Below are 17467 nucleotides of genomic sequence, written 5' to 3'. Positions count from 1 at the left end.
AAGATTCAAGTTATACCCCTATTAAGACATACAAATGGTAAAATGTGGGCAAGCTTGTTACAGAGTGGGGTCCCCACAATTCCCCAGAGCCCATGGTTTAGGGAGCAGGGGTGGGACTCAGCAGAGCACAGCTATTTTTCCAAAGAGATGCCTTTTTATATCTATGGTGGGGATCTGGTAGCTTGGTTATGCAAATGGTTTTGGTCCTTCCAAGGCATCAAGGAGATGGGAGGGGCTTTGACCATAGAATGGTGACGAAAAGCTTATGGGGTCTTTGCAAAATTCTACAAGTGACCAGAACTGGTGTCCACACATGGACTGGTCACAGGTTACAGTCAGGTGTTTAAAAATAAGGCAGCAGCCATTAAACATGGGGAAGTCCATGTGGTGTACAAGGAGGGAGAAAGGAAGACCACGTGGGTTTAAAGAGAGCCACATGGTTCTGGATTAAGAGCTGAAAAGCACTGCGACACCACTGAAACCACCCAATCAGGCATGAATGGATGGCAGCTAATAAAGCTCAACTTTGGTAAATACGAAGCCACGGACTTCTATTCTCCTAGAGGGAAACAGTACCCCTGACTTTTCCGTTCTGAAACTAGCCTGGTTGGCAGGGGGAGGCAGAACTATATGTTGGGTGTTTTAAAGAAATTAAGACTTAACAGCAGATTTGCCATTAATCTAAATCCGTACAGCCTTTCCTTTTGGGAGTTATGCTTATGGCGGGGGACAACCGTGCCCCTCATACCTGAACAGCCCGTGGGGTCTGTTACAAGCTGGAGAAAAGACACCAGTCTGTCAATGCAGGGATTCTAACAAGTGTACAATAACTGTGTAAAATAATTGTGTAGAAAATGGTTTTTTCATGTTCAAGAATATTTCTCAAAGTTTACAGATAAAAATTGACATTTTCAATGGCCTAATCCAATTCTTACTACTGCACATGAAAACACCCCACCCCACACCACATCACAGTAGATTTTAGAAAAGAGGGTGGAAAAGACCTTGAAAGCTTCAAGAGACAGCAAATGTGGGCCTGGAGACTGGAAAACATTGAAGCAATGCCTTCCAATTTCTGAAGAAAAAACATTTCCAACACAGAACGCTACAGCAAGTCACGATGTAAGTAAGGGCTGGGATAGCCTAAAGTTTCTTCACGTGTTTAGGGTTTTAATAATTAACTTTCCACGTTCTCTTTTGGAAAATACTACCAGGCAATGTGGGGGAAGTGAGGGAGTCAACCAAAAGAGGGGGACCTGTGGGATCCAGGTGATAGGGGGACCAGAGCAAGAGAGGCAAGGGCTGCCCCAGATGATGTGAAGGATGTACAAGATGTCCGCCTGGCCCCAGGTGTGCAGGGACCCTTCCACCTGTGCCGAGACCGAGGGCTGTGAACAGGTGTCTGCAGAGATGAAAGTGGTCGACCATCTGATGGGTTCAAATACATACGAACATTTATACTCTGGGGCAGTAGCGGAATGACCTTGAGAAACCAGAGAGAGTGATGCTGTGGCTGACGTCAGGACCAGATACAATGGTTATCCACCCTCTATCCTTGTGCTGACCAATCAGAGGAGACCACGATCAAAATCCCTTTAATTCCCTCTACAACTCATCCCCTAAAAGCCATCAGGAGTCAAGTCTTAGAGCAACAACTCACCTTGGACTCTGAGTTTGGGACCCTTCCGGTAAATAAACCTTTACTTACCTTTTTTTTTTTTTTTTTTTTTTTTTTTTTTTGCATTCACCCAAGGACATTTCTTTTTTCATTGTTTTCAGAGAAAGGGGAAGGGAGAGAAAGAAACCATGATGTGAGAGAGAAGCATCAATTCATTTTCTCCCGTGTGAGAAATTTTCACAATAAAACACTGGGACACAGGACTTGAGCAGTAACTGAGGCCGTTGTTTATTCACAGATCGGCAGCTCTGGGCGCAGCCTTTAAAGTCAAATCAAGGTGCGCATGGAAAAGATGGCGCTGGCTGTTTTTATCCTAATCTGAGTAAAGCACCCCCACCCCCTCCCCCTCCTTCTCCTTCTCCATTTTTCCATGCTGGATACTCTGGAGTTACAATATAACATGATTAACTAAATTAACTGAGGGTGATAATTAATTCAGGGTGATCTGGTTATAGGTCTGTCTCCAGCTCTTCTTTGAAATTTTCCTCTCTTTTTTGCTGGGTGGTCTAGCTACATTTTTCCATTTCCCACAGTTTGGTGATGAATATCTCCCCTCCTTTGATCTCAGATATTCTTTGCCCTCAGAAGCATTTGTGCTTAGCTGCTGAATGCCCCCTTCTGGACTTGTAAGTGTGCTGATCCTGTTAACTGTGGCTCAGAGACCCCATGATTCAAGATTTAATTACATTTGTCCTTTGCTGCTAATTATTTTCTACTGGTTTAGGAGTTATCATTTCCTTGCCCCGTACACCTTGGGCACCCGGACCAGGGATCATACACTAAACCTATGTCTGTACCCTGACCAGTAATCAAACCCACAGCCTTCTGGTGCATGGGACAATGCTGGAACCAACTGAGTCTCGTGGATAAGGCTAGCATAAATCCTTTGGTGAAGTGTTTGTTTAGAATTCTGATCAATTTTATTGAGTTAATTTGTTTTCTTACTGTTGAGTTGAAGGATTCTTATGCACAGTCTAACAGAAGACATTTGCAAAGGTTTTCTCCCAGTCTGTGGCCTGAGCTCCTCTTACAGACATAACAGAACAAACTAATGCACAGACATATTTTCCTGGGATGAGAACTCAGAAGTGCCTCTGCACTATTCGCACAACGACGGAATTACAACCACACATTTCTCAGAGCGCATCACCATCGTTCGGCGGTGCATGCATGAAGGTAAATGCGTCAGATAAATAGGCCGGACACCTTAAACTTACCCAATGCTGTGTGTCAATTATATTTAATTTAAAAATAAAGTTTGTTGTGGATTTTATGTACAACCTTGGCATTCATGAAGGATCACTAGAAAGTATAATCATGAATATTATTAAAACAGTCATCCACATATTAGATTGTCAAGAGTCCCTTTCCACAGTCATGAACCCAGGAGCTCTAAGGGCCCTAAACACCAGCAGTGAGGGGCAAAGAGCAGGAAACCATGAAGGAAGATACGGAGGTCTGCAACCACCAAAGATGAGAGCCCCCCACACAATGACATCAAAAGCAAAAATGGAACCCGGCACATAGGTGAGCCAGGGGACCACCAGCATCAGGACGATATGGGTGTCTCTGGTCCCTGGAAGTCCTCTGTGGTGGCTGCAGGGGGTGTGGATGTGCTGCCACCTCTGGTGATGTCTGTGCAGGTGACACACCATGAAGACGCTGGGCCAGACCATGGGGACAATGAATATGACATTGAAGATGGACCACAAGATGGCGCCCTCAGGCCCACCTGGTGACAGTGGTGGCCATTACTGAGTCACCCCTCAGGAGCAGCAGGCAGGAGGCTGAGAAAATGTCCTGTGTCCCCTGGGGAGGAGCTGAGCTTAGAGTCACATCGTTTTTGGGGTGGAGAAACACTGTGCTCCAGGAGCTCTGGTCACTCTGTTTCCCACCAGGGCCCTTTCTTTAGCTCCTACTCTTGTCTGAATTCTGTCCCCAGGTCTCTAGCACTGTCATCCCATGTGACCCCGGGGGCTGAACTGCCCCCAAGTCCCACACACTATAACATTGTGTGTGACCCAGGCTGGTCTTGCTGTGCATTCTAGTGCTACAGCTCTCACTGTTCACAGCCTCAGGTGTGTTTAGCTTGGAAAATACCCTCATTTGAAGCCAATGTCTCCCTGTGCAGGTCCTGGGGTCTCCCTCTGTCCATGTGACCCTAAAGGGACCTGTAATAGGCTCTCCACCGGCCATAGAGCTCTGTGTCTGGGGTCTCTCATTGGGCCAGCCTGTCCCCGTGTTCTGGATGACTAGCTCTAGAGAGAAGGCTTCCTGGTTGTACAGACTAGGATTAGGACAAGCCCATGACTTGGAAATACAGAGAGAGAACATTAAAATTGATCATTGGAATTTTCAATTCATGGTAAGAAGTGCCCATTGATAATTAGGTCGTACAAACCAGGTCTGCCTGCCAGCACAGGCCTGAAATCGTCCTTCTGAGAGGCCATGGGGAGGAAGGGGCACAGCACACTGTCCCCACCGCTCCTTCTAACGTGAGTCGGCACACTGGGTGCACAGATATGTCACTGTATGTACATGGGTCATTCAAGCTAAGACAGGCAGATGGGACATCCAGGGCCTCTATACAGTATCCAGCCATGGCCCCTCGCTGGGAAAAACAATGCTCATGACCAGAAGTCTAGTCTCCTTCCGTCACCATAGATGCGACCCACCCTTTCCCGTCTTCTCCCCCCACCTCCTTCCCCTCTGACGACCACCAAGCTGTTGTCTGCGTCTATGGGTTTCTTTTTGGTGGCTTTGTTCATTTGTTTGTTACTTTTTATGTCCCACATACGAGTGAAATGATACGGTTTTTGTCTATTTCATCTGACTTATTTCACTGAGCACAACACAATCCAGGTCCATCCGTGCTGTCCCAAATGGTAAGAGTTCATTCTCTTTTACTGCCATGAGGAATTTAATAGTGTAAATGCACCACAGCTTTTTTACCCACTCAACTACTGATGGGCATTGGGCTGCTTCCAAATCTTGGCTATTGCAAATAACTCCGCTATAAACATAGGGGTGCCTATATTGTTTCAAATTAGTGTTTTGGATTTCTCCAGAGAAATACCAAGAAGTGGGATTGCTGGATCCAAAGCCAGTTCCATTTTTAATTTAATGAGGAAACTCCATACTGTTTCCCACAGCAGCTGCACCATCTGCATTCCACCAACTGTGCACGAGCATCCCCGTTTCTCCACATCCTCATCAGCACTTGTTGTTTGTTGACTTATTGATGGTGGCCTTTCTGACAGGCATGAAGTGATACCTTATCGTGGTTTTAATTTGCATCTGTCTGATGATTAGTAACATTGCTCATCTGCCATCTGTAAGTCCTCATTGGAGAGTGCCTGTTCTGGTCCTCTGCCCATTTTTATTTTTCAATCCTCACCCAAGGATATATTTATTGATTTTTACAGAGAGAAGAAAGGGGCAGGAAAGGGGGGGAGAGAAAGAGAGACAGACATCAATCAGTTCCCTCCGTATGTGCCCTACGCACATGCCCACACCAGGAATTGAACCCACAGTCCTTTGGTGCACAGGTCAACGCTCCAGCCAACTGAGCCAGCTGGTCAGGGCACATGTCTGTGAACTGTTCACACAGGTCTGGTTTCCGCATCAGAGAGAAAATCAGTTGGTCCGTGGGGTCACACTCACATTTCTATTTTGTCTACAACCTCCGTGCCACACCCAGTTAATCTTTCAGAAAAAAAAATCACTTGGCAATTGTTGGACACTAATATAAGCAAACCCCCACCTCGGGCAAAACAACCATAACCACACTTAATATGGGCCGTGTAACTTCCCCAAAATTCGTGTTTGGGATTCAGGAACTGTCCCTGCTTCTCTGCAGCGCTCGCTCGGTAACAAGCCGAGAAGCTCGTGGCTGTGGCTGTGGGCACGCGGGGCGTTTCTACATGTGCTCTGTGCCCACAGCTCCGTGGCCTTGCCCAGCAGAACTGGCCACGCTGGGACTCAACCCGGGACAGATGGTCAGAAAGCACCCGTCATCCATCCCTGGACTTGCAGGCGCGAAAAACGGACGCAGCGGCTCTGCCGTAGAGATTTTAGGGAACAGAAAAATGTGGGAACCGTCGCCAACGTGGTGAAAGGAAATGGTCCCCATACCCATGTCCAGAAAAACGCCCACGCGGTGTAAGCGGGGACTGACCGTCAGCGCCGTCACCGGGTCGGTGCTGGCCAAGATGTCCTTCTCCCTGCAGTTGACATTCCAGAAGCCAAGTGCGGCAGAGGACGAGCTTGTCCTGCCGACGGACAGACTCCTTGCAGACGCCCAGGTTCCACTCCGCGCTGGAGCCCACGTCCACCTCCCAGCAGTGACGGCCAGACGTGAAGCGCGCGGAGCCCAGCACACAGCGGGCGCAGCTGAACCTCTGCGGGTGGACCGTGCGCTTCTGTTCCACATGCGCAGAGCGGACTCGCCTCCGTCCGCGGAGATGATGAGGTGGTCGTGGGCCGTGTCAACATCCAAGGTCATGTCCACTGTGGGACGAGAGATAATCGGTCAGCCCTGTACCCGCCGCTCACGTCCACGCCAAGGCCCACGTGCCTCTTTCACTGCGCGTCTTCGATGCCACATGTTGGAATTTTCCTGGGGAAACGTCCCTGGCCCCGGATTAGATCCGATTTTATAGATCAGATGGACGGCTATTGTTGGAACTCGCCCTTGTTCATAACAGGTACTCCCTGCACCTTAAGATATTGGGTTATTCGATTAAGGATTTTTCTTCTCTTGAGAACAGACTCCGTATCAAAAGAGAGACCACGGCTGCCGCTCGTTCCCAAAATTATCACACAAATTATCACAGGTTCTGCCAACACACAGGCCTCAGATACGAATTTCCGATGGTGGGAAACACTCCACTTCTTGCAGAATAATGTTGACATCAAGGCTTTCTCCTCTCTCTGCTCAGAGTCCTGGCCTTGGGACGTGTTGGGACCTCAGCGGGAACCTGGCGGGGAGCTCAGCGGGGCAGCGCTCCTAGACGCAGGGAAGTCGGAGCAGAGGACCCGGTGCAGCCCCGAGTCTCCCTGCGACTCTAATTGTGTGCGCACCGCTGCCTGTGACGTCACCCTGTGGGCGGGGCCAGCGCGGCCTGTGAAATAAGCCTTTGGGACAAAGACTCAACGCTCCCCTTGTTCCCTGATTTCTTTCTTTTTCCTTTTTCCTTTTCGTTTTTTTTTTTAAATCCTCACGTGAGTATATGTTTTTATTAATTAGAGAGAGAGAGACAGAAGGCGATGGAGAGAGAGGGAGAGAAAGAGAGAGGGAAAGAGATCGATTGGTTGCCTCCTATAAGCCCCCTGACTGGAATCAAACCTGCAAACTTTTGGTTTACAGGACGGCGCTCCAACCAACTAAGCCACCCAGCCAGACCTCTTTTTAACTTTTAAAAGAAATTTTTATTTTTCAGTTACAGTTGATGTACACTACAAAGTAATATGGAATGTAAACTGTACAGGAAAATTTTTTTTAAAAACTGATGTTTGCCAGATGGGAGGGAGTTTGGGGGGCTGGGTGAAAAGGGGATTGAGAAGCCTAGATCGATGGATACAAAATGGTCACGGGGTGTAAAGTCCAGCCCAGGGAACACAGTCAGTGATACTGTAAGAACTGTGTGTGGGGCCGGGTGGGCCCCAGACTTCTAGGGGGGGGGGGGAATCACTTCACAGGATATACGAATGTCTACTTACTGTGCTGTACATTTTAAACTAATACAATATTGTTCCTCAGCTGTAATTAAAAATAAATTTCAAAGATACTTAAAAATGAAAATTGTTTACAAGCACATTAAAAACGATGGGAATCAGGAAGAATGGATTTTAGTGCTACAGGGTCTGTAACAGCTAGCATAGCCCAGACCTGATTTCTACTTCTATCAATCTCCAGTTCCAGGGGATTATTAGCTACTGGTGCGGCCACTGGGAACATTGGATAGTGCACGGCTAGGGTATGACTAAATATTGCATTTTCTTGAAAGCCAAGCTGTATTGACTCCGTCTTTCCCTTGGACCCTTCAGCTGCGAAGAGAGGGGGGGTCTGCTGCATGGGCAACAGCAGACCCTCCATATTACCCTGCCCAGGCTCTGTAGCTTCAGCGTCATCGTAAGATGTGGATTCAACACGGGAGGAGACAGATACTACCATGTCACTCCCGAGTCGGACTGCACAGCCATTCTCGGCGGTGCAGATAGACTCTTAAGAAGCTACACCATCGTCTCTCGAGACGGACGGCTGCCGAGGGGGGTGCGGCCACTGGGCATATTGGATAGCACAGGAGGAGGTATGACTAAATATTGCATTTTCTTGAAAGCCTACAGATTTCCCTGACCCATGTGGCTCAGTTCAGCGATGTTCTGCCAAGTGAACGGTGGCTGGTTCAATTCCTGGCTAGGGCACATGCCTGGGTAGCGTGTTCGGTCCCGGTCAGGGTGCTTACCAGAAGCAAACGATTATTTCTTTTTTGCATCCATGTTTCTCCACCTCTCTCTCTCCTTCCCTTCCCTCTTTCTAAAAATAAATAAAGAAAATATTTTTAAAACTAAAAAAAACCTACAGATGCTTCTAATGTAGACTGACAGTTTGGAAAATTGGGAAAGAATGAACATTTCAGGTGCCAGAGACCAGGTAAGGGCCACCTGGACTGGAGGGATTTGAAAAGTCACTCTTTCCTGGGGAGTGGGGGCGGCCACCCCGTGCCTTACCTTGGAACTTCCGCATCCTGGGGTTCATCCGCAGGACGGCTCTCAGCTGAGGCTCCAGCGCCTGGACCTCTGACACCAGCCTGCCAAGCTGGCCATTGGGCCTGATGTCGCTCTTCTGAGAAACCTCGGAGCAGGTGAAGCACAAAACCCTGTCCCCGCCGGTCTCCTTCCGCAGGGAACCCACACACTGGAGGCAGCAGATGAAGCCACATTTCAGGTTCACGGGGTTTTGGAGGTAAGTCAGTCAGATGGAACATCTGCTTGCTTCTTTAAAGTGCTCGGCCATGACCATTGTGTGGGGGAGGTGCAGGTGTGAGGCTGTGAGGGAGTAACGCGGACTCCTCGGCCCTGGGACACCGCCCCCTTTATATGAAGAACGATCTCCACTCACCATCTAGGTAATGAGGATACAACCCAAGGACAAGGATCAATGACTTATTGCCCCAAACTTCTAACGTTTACAATGCTAGTTGGAATGAACACATGATTCATTCTGGGGCTGTAAGTAAGATTGTGAGGAGGTCTATTCTCTACCTGAGTGTCTTTTTTTTTTCAATCCTTGTCCCAGGATAGGTTTTTAGTGGTTTTGGAGGCAGAGACAAAGGGAGGAGGAGAGAAACATCAGTTGCCTCTCATACATGCCCCAGCCAGGGCTCAATCCCACAGCCTTCTGGAGTACGGGATACAATCCAACCAATGAGCCACACAGCCAGGGCTACCTGAGTATTTCACATGGCAGCCACCAGCCCTTTGCAGCTATTGAGCTGCCAAGGTGGGGCTTATCCACACTGAACCCTTTTGAGCATAGATGGACCCTCCAATTTGAAGACATCACAGGAAAGAATCTAAGCACCTGCTGCAGGACCTCCCACATTGATCACATGCTGAATACACTGTCTTTTGCCAGTTACAATAAATAATATTTGTTTGATTTTACTTTTTTTATGTGGTTACTAGAAAATGAGATTAGCCCCGGCACTGTGACTCAGTTGGTTAGAGCATCATCCAGATGTGCCAAGGTTGCAAGTTCAATCCCTGATTAGGGCACATACAAGAAGCAAGCAATGAATGCATAAATGAGTAGAATAACAAGTCAATGTTTCTGTCTGTCTGTCTCTCATATCAATAATTTTTTTTTTAGTTTTAAGAAAACTAGTATACGATGACGTATGTGGGCCACCTTGAATATCAGGGGCCAGTGCTGGTTAAGACCCAGAAGTCCTCCAACTGCTCTACCTGAAAGTACCTGAGACCCACGCAGAACCTGAGAGGTGGAATAAGTCAAAGGCTGACACTCCACTTACCACCTCGCAGGGACCTTCAAGCTCAGATCTGGCTCCGGATCATGACAACCACATTATTTCTGCACCTGGTGTTGAACATCTAAGTTCTGCCCACTGCTCCTATCAAAGACCCCACGTCCCTAGGTGCCCACCACATGCCTGGCCTTAAGCTGGCCTCAGACAGCAGTTGCTGAAACTTTTGTAGAAATTTGAAAGTAAAAATGAAATCCTGTCAGATGGACTCACCTCTCTCACACTAGGTCCTCCTCTGACCTCTGGCTGCTTCCCCTGGTGGCTCAGCTCTGGAATGAGGTCAACCAGCAAGCCTGTTTTATAAGGCAGGTTCCTCCCCTCATTTTATGTATTTCCTGTCTGTCCCACTTAATCCAATCAGATTTTGATTGAATTAATGAGATTTTGTCACCTCATAGGTTACCAAGAGCAAAGGACATCGCTGTATATGAAAGTGTTTTTTAAACTAATGTGAACAAAATATTGCCATATGATTATTCTAGATTAGACCTTGACTATCATGTCTGTAGATGAGTTAGAATTGACATTTTAAAAATGCTCATCATTATTAACCCTTTTTTCAAGGAGGAGCGGGAGGGCTAGTTTCAAATGGTTTTATATCGTGAAACTAAAATCTCACATAAAATCAGGAAAATTCAATTAAACCTACTCAGAAGTCATTCATAAAATCATTCTGACTAGTTCCAAGTTATTTCAAGAGACTTTTTTTCACAACTCTGGAGATCTTTGTTTAGAAGTTTGTTAAGTGTTGTGGACCAAGTGCGAGAACCAAACGGTCGGAGACAACCAAATTAGAATTTAAAGAGCCTTTATTAGCTGCCCGGCGACTGCCCACTCTCACTCCACAGAGGGATTCAAGTGAGTAGCCCCGAGCCTCAGTACAAAGCTGCTTATATAGTATAAACCTATATCCTGGGGTGCTAGCTGGGGTAGTGGCACAACACAACCATTGTGAAGCAGGGGCGGAGCTAAGGGTATCTATGCTTGGCTAATGCGTGCAACCACAAAGCTCGAATTCTGCACTTGTTTGGGTGCAACTGTGACTATGGGAGTTTGCCCAATACATGCAAGTAACATTTAGTACCTACTTGGGGTTTTTTGCAAAAATTTTCTACTCCAGTTCAAGCTCCAGCACATTAAGGAAGCCCAAAACTATTCCCTAATAACAGGTGACCAGTCAAGATCCAGTTTATTTTAGTTAGAGTCAAAGCTAAAAGATATTTTTACAGTACTGTAAGGGATAAAGAAGTCACTGGCTCTCAAACCAGTAGGAGATAATTAACAGATGAATCATGGAAAAGGGGCAAGGAAATGACATTGCACATGTCCTCACACATATCTCTGGGATCAAAAGGAGGAAGACTGTCATCACCAAATACAGAGAAATGGGAAGATGTAGCTACAGAACTTTGCTAATAAGTTAGAGATAGATTTATAAGTAGTATACCCTTAGTTAATCACACCCTTAATTAAATAGTTAATCGCATTAGATTATGAACCCATATTAACTAGTACTGGAGAAACGGGGGTGGAGGAGCGGGGAGGGGGAGCTAATCGCGTTAGTATTAAACCAGTTTTCTTTGTCTACTGCGTGTGCACATGCTTCTGGCTGGCTGTGCGCCCGAATAAATGCCTCACTTTGCTGCTGAAGTCCTCTGTACTGATGATTTATTGTGAGCGTTTCTCACACCACATAAAAATCCTTTTATGTTTACATTAGAGAAGTCTGTGTTCTGACAGTCACCTCTGCGGTACTGGGATCCGTCTCCTACTTCAACAGGGTTTGGATGGAACCGACTAGGGACCCACCTTCTCTCCAGCTGCCCTCCAAACTCTTTTCCATTCACCACCTTCGGACCCACCTCAGCCATCTTCAGCCTCCAAGACCAGCCAGCACCGTTTTGTTACCATAATTCTTCACTGCCAACCAACCATGAGCTCCCAAGTTTGTGAGAATTTTTCCACCAAGGTGGCGGCCACCGGCCACCGCCCAGCCCCCTGCACCTTCGGGCCTCCCTCACGTCCCTCCCTCTGGGCTTCTGTTTTGACAGCGACAGCGTGGCTCTGCAAGGCATTAGCAGAGAGTTGGCCAGGGAGAAACATGACGGTTCTGTGAACATCTTACAGCTACAAAACCAGTGAGGCATCCACGTTCTTTCCAGGACGCACTGGAGCCTTCCATGATGAGTGGGGTAAAACCCAGCATGCCAGGGAAGCCGCCTTGGCCTTGGAGAAGCACCTGAATCAAGTCTCTGTGGACCTGCAGGTCCTGTTCTGCCCACACAGCCCCTCATCTCTGGAGCTTCCTGAGGAAGCACTTCCTGGACGAGCAGATGAAGCTCATCAAGAAGATGGCTGACTTCTCAGGCTGGCCGCCCCGAGGCTGGGATGGGCAAGTGTCTCTTCAAAAGGCTCCCCATCAAGAACAACTACGAACCCTTTGGAGCCTAGAGGCCTTTGAGGGGTCCCTCTGCACCCCCTGCTGTCTGCCATTTGCCTGAGCCTCTCCCAGAAACCACAGGACACCCTTTGAACCACCCTGGAGTCCTTCATTGGACCAAATGGAAACAATAAAGCTTTTTGTACTGAAACATATATGGGTTTCATTATTTGTTCCAAGAAATCACTCAGAGATCATTGCAGAGAACGAACATTCGGAGATTTTCATTATGTTTAACTGAGAGCCATTTTCTAAATCTTCTGCTTGACTACACCTGACGGTAGAGAAGACAGCTGTACTTTCTGTATCTTGTGATAATACATGAACTACCTCTCCTTCCACGTTGGGGTCCCCCTTGGAAAGTATCGAGACTTGGAGCCCTGTGCAGGCCAGGTGAAGAAAATGAAGACTGTAAGACCTGACTGGAAAACCGGGAAAGCTGGGTGAATACATGCCTCGATGTTATAGCCAGGGGGCCCCGTGGGAATCGGGCCGTGAGAAAAATGCTCTATGTCCTTTGACCTTGCCCTGTTCTCTTACCTCACTTGATCACTTTATCATATCAGCAGCAGAGGTTTTAAATTTAACTCAAAATGAACTTACCCTCCCTATTTTATGCCCATCTGAAGTCTTCATGTCCAACCTGAGATCTCAGCGTTCCTTCATCTGTTATCCTGAACAACACCTGTTTTCTGTAACCAGCACCGTTCAACACTGATTGATGAGCTTTACGTGCATGCTATAGGCCCTTAAGCTGACTGCACTCAATAAAATACTTGGAGGAAGGTGATCAAGGCATTGGTCTCCGTGACATTTGCTGGCCTTCTCTCCCCTGGCACAAGCTGCCTGGGAGGTCTTCATTTCATCCGCGACACCAGAGGATCTCTGGAGATCGGAGGTCCCCAACCCTTCCCCAGAAAAAAAAATGTAAGTGTGGATTTAAGTCTTTCCCTCACCCTGGCCCTATCCCATCATTGAGCCGCTTGATCTGAAATCTGTCTCAGATGAGGATGGCTTGTGGGCTGCTTACAAAATACTCAAATTCCTCCCCAAAACTGCTGTCAGAATGTTGGTCATGAAGGCCAAGTTATCACTTTTTTATGTAAAATAATTATTTTCTTTTCTTCCTTCCTTCCTTTCTTTTTTTCCACCACCATTTATCCACCTGTACCCTCCCCACCTCCCCCCACCCTCCCCCATGCAATTACCACACTGTTGTCTGTGTACATGGGTTTAATTTTTAAAATTTTCAATTTCAACATACAATATTATATTGGGTTTGGCTGCAAAGCATAGTGATGAAACATTTATACAGCTTATTATCTCTACTACCCATCTGACACCATACACAGTCATGACAACATTATTGATCATATTCCCTAAGCTGTGTTTTATTTGCCTTCTATTAATAAGTAGGTCCCCTGGGGAGGGCGGTCTGGTGACCAGCACCTCACACGACGCTGATAAGGATGCAGCCTCGGTCCGATGCCGGTTGCAGAGACAGCGGTCAGGGATTCTTCAGTCCCAAGGGGAGGCCTGAATGAGTTTTAGAAACAAGTCCCCTACAGAGCAGCGACGTCACGCTGGGAGAGAAAGTCACCGCGAACACATTCAGGTCAGTCTCAGAGGCGCTCCTCCTCCCGCAGCCCCCCGTGTGCTCAGGGTATCCCAATCTGAGAGCCCCCGACACCCAGCTGTGCCCCTTGGCCCAATGACCCCTCTTTCTGCCCTCAGGGTCTCACCGTGAGGAGCTGTGGGGGGCAAAGCAGGGTCCTGGAAGGTGTTTCTGCCTGGGGGCGAACATAACAGCAGAGCTGGGGGAACTGAGCCCCTACAGAGGCTCCAGCCTCCACTCTCCCGGGGTCCCAGACAGCCTCTCCCCGCACCCAGACTTACAGGCAGCCTGGGCATAGCTCTTCCTGCCTCTCCCTGTAGGGCTCTGGTGGAAGGAGGGCGGGGCAAAGGGAAGACTGCATCCTCTGACCCTAAAGGAACCCTGTACCCCTAAAGCGCAGGGAAGTTCCCAGAACTATGACTGAACACCCAGGGTAGGACCAGCAAACACAGGAAAGTGCATGTGTGGGAACTAGACCAATAGCCTGTCTGGATGTCTGTCCTCAACAGGGACATTCCCTTCTGACCTGTGACAGCTGGGAATCAGTCCCTGTCGCTAGTCATTAGTGATAGATTTGTCCTTCACTGTCCCACGGGCCTCACTGAAGAGTAAGTGTCAGCGAATAGGGCCGATGGGCACGCGCCTGTGTGGGGATGCCACGGGCCAATGACCAGGCACAGCACAGTCCCCCGGGGCTTGACCCACAGAGACACAGGACACGCAGCCCGCCCCACCCACCTGAGCGCCTCCTCCTCCACATCACAGCTCCAGCGGCCGCCGCCCCAAGGAGACCCAGGACAGCAGCGATGCCCGCAGTGATGACGCCGGTCTGAGCAGAGGGCTCTGCGAGGGGCAGGAGAGAGACCAGCCTCAGGCCCGAGTCCTGACCCCGCTCAGGGACGCCCCGAGACGAGGCGCTGTGCCCACGCCCCCTCCTCACCCCATCGCAGGGTCAGGGGCTCCGGCAGCCCCCCGTGCTGCACACGGCACGTATATCGCTGCTCCTCTCCAGGGGACAGCGCCACGGCCGCCCACTTCTGGAAGGTCCCGTCCCCCGCAGGCCTGGTCTCCACCAGCTCCATGTCCTGGGTCTGGTCCTCCCCGTCGCGCTGCCACGTCAGGGCGATCTCCGCGGGGTAGAAGCCCAGGGCCCAGCACCTCAGGGTGACCTCACGGTCAGAGACGGGGCGGCAGGTCACGTGTGTCTTTGGTGGCTCTGAGGGGCAGGTGAGAACATTCGGGAACCTTGCGTTGGTCATGGGACCCTCCAGCAGCGCTCACGTGACCACCCTGAGCGAGGACAGGACACCTGGGGTGGGGGAAGGGAGCGCTCAACCCAGACACCAGCCTGCACAGGGGCATCTGGGATAGTCTCCCACTTCTTGGAAAGTTCCAGAATCAGGGCCAGAACATAGACTAGGTGTCTCCAGGCTCTAAGGGGAGAACGCAGACTCAGGGGGCAGCTGAATGACTCCGCAAAGCCGGGGTCGGGCCGCCACATCTCAGTCCATGAACGAGGGAGAGCGTGGGGGTCACCCAGTGTGAGGGACCCGCTGTGCGCTCTTTCAGGGAGAGGACGGGCCCCTTATTGTCCTTCAGAGAAAGCGGGGCACATGGGTGAGTCACAGCATAAGGAAAACTCAGGGTCTCTTCCTTATCCCGAGCAGGAGGGGGGATTCCGACACTGACCCCCTTTTTAACTCTTCCTGCGGGAAGCACCCCCCCCCCCAGCCCCCAGGCCACAGAGGAGGCCCGCTCCTGGGTACCTGCTCGCAGCAGCGTCTCCTTCCCCTTCTCCAGGAGCATGTTGAGGCTGTGGTTGCAAAACGTCTCCATCTGAAGCCTCCAGGCCTCCATCTCAGAGTCAAGCAGCAAATTGCGACCCTCGGGGACCTGGACCGATGTGTCGGCTGTGGTCGCAGAGCTCAGGTCCACCTTCAGGGTGATGTAGCCGGTGCCGTCGTAGGCTAACTGACTCTCCCCGCGGAGGAGGTGCAGGTCGGACCCCACGATGCAGCCACTCATTCCCTGGAGGGTGTGCGACCCTGACTCCGCCCCTGGGTCAGCCCCGCTCGCTTAGCCCCGCCCCGAGACAGCGGTATCCCAGACCCGACTAGTTACGCAGCAGCATCGGGGAGACCCTGGGAGGCCCGTGGGGAAGGGGGGGTCGTGCCCGGAACCCGGGCCCGCGTGGCTCACCGTCCTCACTCTGGTGGTTCTTGGCGAGCAGCCTGTTCAGTATCGCTCGGTAAATCTGTTCGACGTCCTTGTGTACCCCCGTCCACTTGCCCCACAGCTGGGGGTCCGCCTGCTGCACCCACTGCAGGTCCAGCCACGGTACCCGCGGCTCCAGCCTCGGGGTCGCGGCGCCGCTGTCGTAGCGCAGGACCTCCGTGTCGTCCACGTAGCCGACGCTGAAGTACCGGGACTTCCCGCGGCCCGGTCCCAACAGGAAGGTGCTGAAATGGCTGAGGGTGTGGGTGCCTGGGGGCAGGAGGACGCGCGTCCTGGGTCCCCGTCGGCCGTAGGGGCAGCGGGCTCGGGGGACGGAAAGGGGGCGATGGCGGAGGGGAGGGGGTGGGAGAACGGGTGGGGGAGGGCTCTGGGGTCCGACCCGGGGTGCTGGAGACGCGCCTTCCCGGGTCCCGTGCCCCCGCTGGGTCCCCTCGCTCCTGCCCCGCAGAGGCCGTTCCCTCCCGACCGCGCACGCACCGGCCCAGCTCTCGGTCAGGACCAGGGCCCCCGAGAGCAGCAGGAGCAGGGGTCGGGGCGCCATGACCCACCCCGGGCGTCTGGGGAGAAGGAATTCGGGTTCTGAGTGAGGACTTTATTCCTGGAACCACCGTGACGCTGATTGGCTACTTAGAGTCCGGACAACCAATGGGAGTGAGAGCTGCGTGAGCGTCATAAGTATCCAGGCAGAAGAACTTGTGAGATGCAGAGGGGAAGCCCGGGGGATATGGGGACACCCCAACAATGAGAGTCTCCTCCCCAGACTCGGTGCTTTGGCTGGGACCCTGGAGCCAGGCCTGGGGACCCCGGACGCTGCCCTGACCCCTCCTCACGCACGGAGATCTCTCTGCCTCCCTGTCTCCCTGAGTTCCGGCCCAGCGGGTATTTCATTCAGTGAGTCTAACATTTTGGTTTCAGATCATCTGTACAGTCGTACAAAATAATTTTGTTTGTGTGGTTATATCTGTCAATATTTACCATACAAGGGATAAAACAGAAAACATAATTCATTTAGAATAATATTAATAGCCTGTGTTAACAAATAATTTTTATGAAAAATAACTCTTTCCTACATACACAAAGTAGTGAGAACAGTGGATCTCCTACATTTTACATTATTACAAGTCCCAGCACCTGTCAGCACCATTGGAAGACCAATGGACTTTCACATCTGCGTCTGCGTTTAATCTGTTATTCTGGTGACCGTGCGTGGAAAAGTGCACAGCCTCACACACACACGCAGGGAGAGCACTGTACTGACCTCTCAGATGAGCGCGGATCCTCGTCTCCGATCGTTCACCGAAGCTGCGCAGGCGGTAGGTCCTGAAAGGCTCTGTGCAGAGCGGACCCGACGCCGGACAGTGAGCACGTCCTGTTCTGTGACGTTGCTTGTGCGGCCCCTGTACTGACGCCTGGTTGTCTAAGGGTCGTGCCTTGTTTCCCCGGGTGATGGC

The 17467-nt window shown here is 50.4% G+C and overlaps 1 protein-coding gene and 1 pseudogene across 1 annotated transcript; both read right to left on the bottom strand.

Annotated features, from left to right (window-relative positions):
* Positions 1 to 5527: 5527 nt before the first annotated feature.
* LOC149995533 (ret finger protein-like 4A) lies at positions 5528 to 8696 on the bottom strand (annotated as a pseudogene).
* Positions 8697 to 14674: 5978 nt separating this feature from the next.
* On the bottom strand, positions 14675 to 16557 carry LOC149995532 (HLA class I histocompatibility antigen, alpha chain F-like). Its single transcript, XM_090259254.1, has 3 exons — positions 15903 to 16557; positions 15548 to 15856; positions 14675 to 14997 (listed from the first exon to the last, which is right to left on the bottom strand). The coding sequence occupies exons 1-3, from the start codon at positions 16555 to 16557 to the stop codon at positions 14675 to 14677; spliced, it is 1287 nt and encodes a 428-aa protein (XP_090115380.1).
* Between the last annotated feature and the right edge of the window lie 910 nt (positions 16558 to 17467).

This window comes from Furipterus horrens, unplaced genomic scaffold (assembly GCF_987537825.1).
Source record: "Furipterus horrens unplaced genomic scaffold, mFurHor1.1.pri manual_scaffold_13, whole genome shotgun sequence".
In the NCBI taxonomy this organism is placed as follows: Eukaryota; Metazoa; Chordata; class Mammalia; order Chiroptera; family Furipteridae; genus Furipterus; species Furipterus horrens.
Note: the sequence above shows the minus strand (reverse complement) of the source record. Positions and strands in the feature narration are given on the sequence as shown.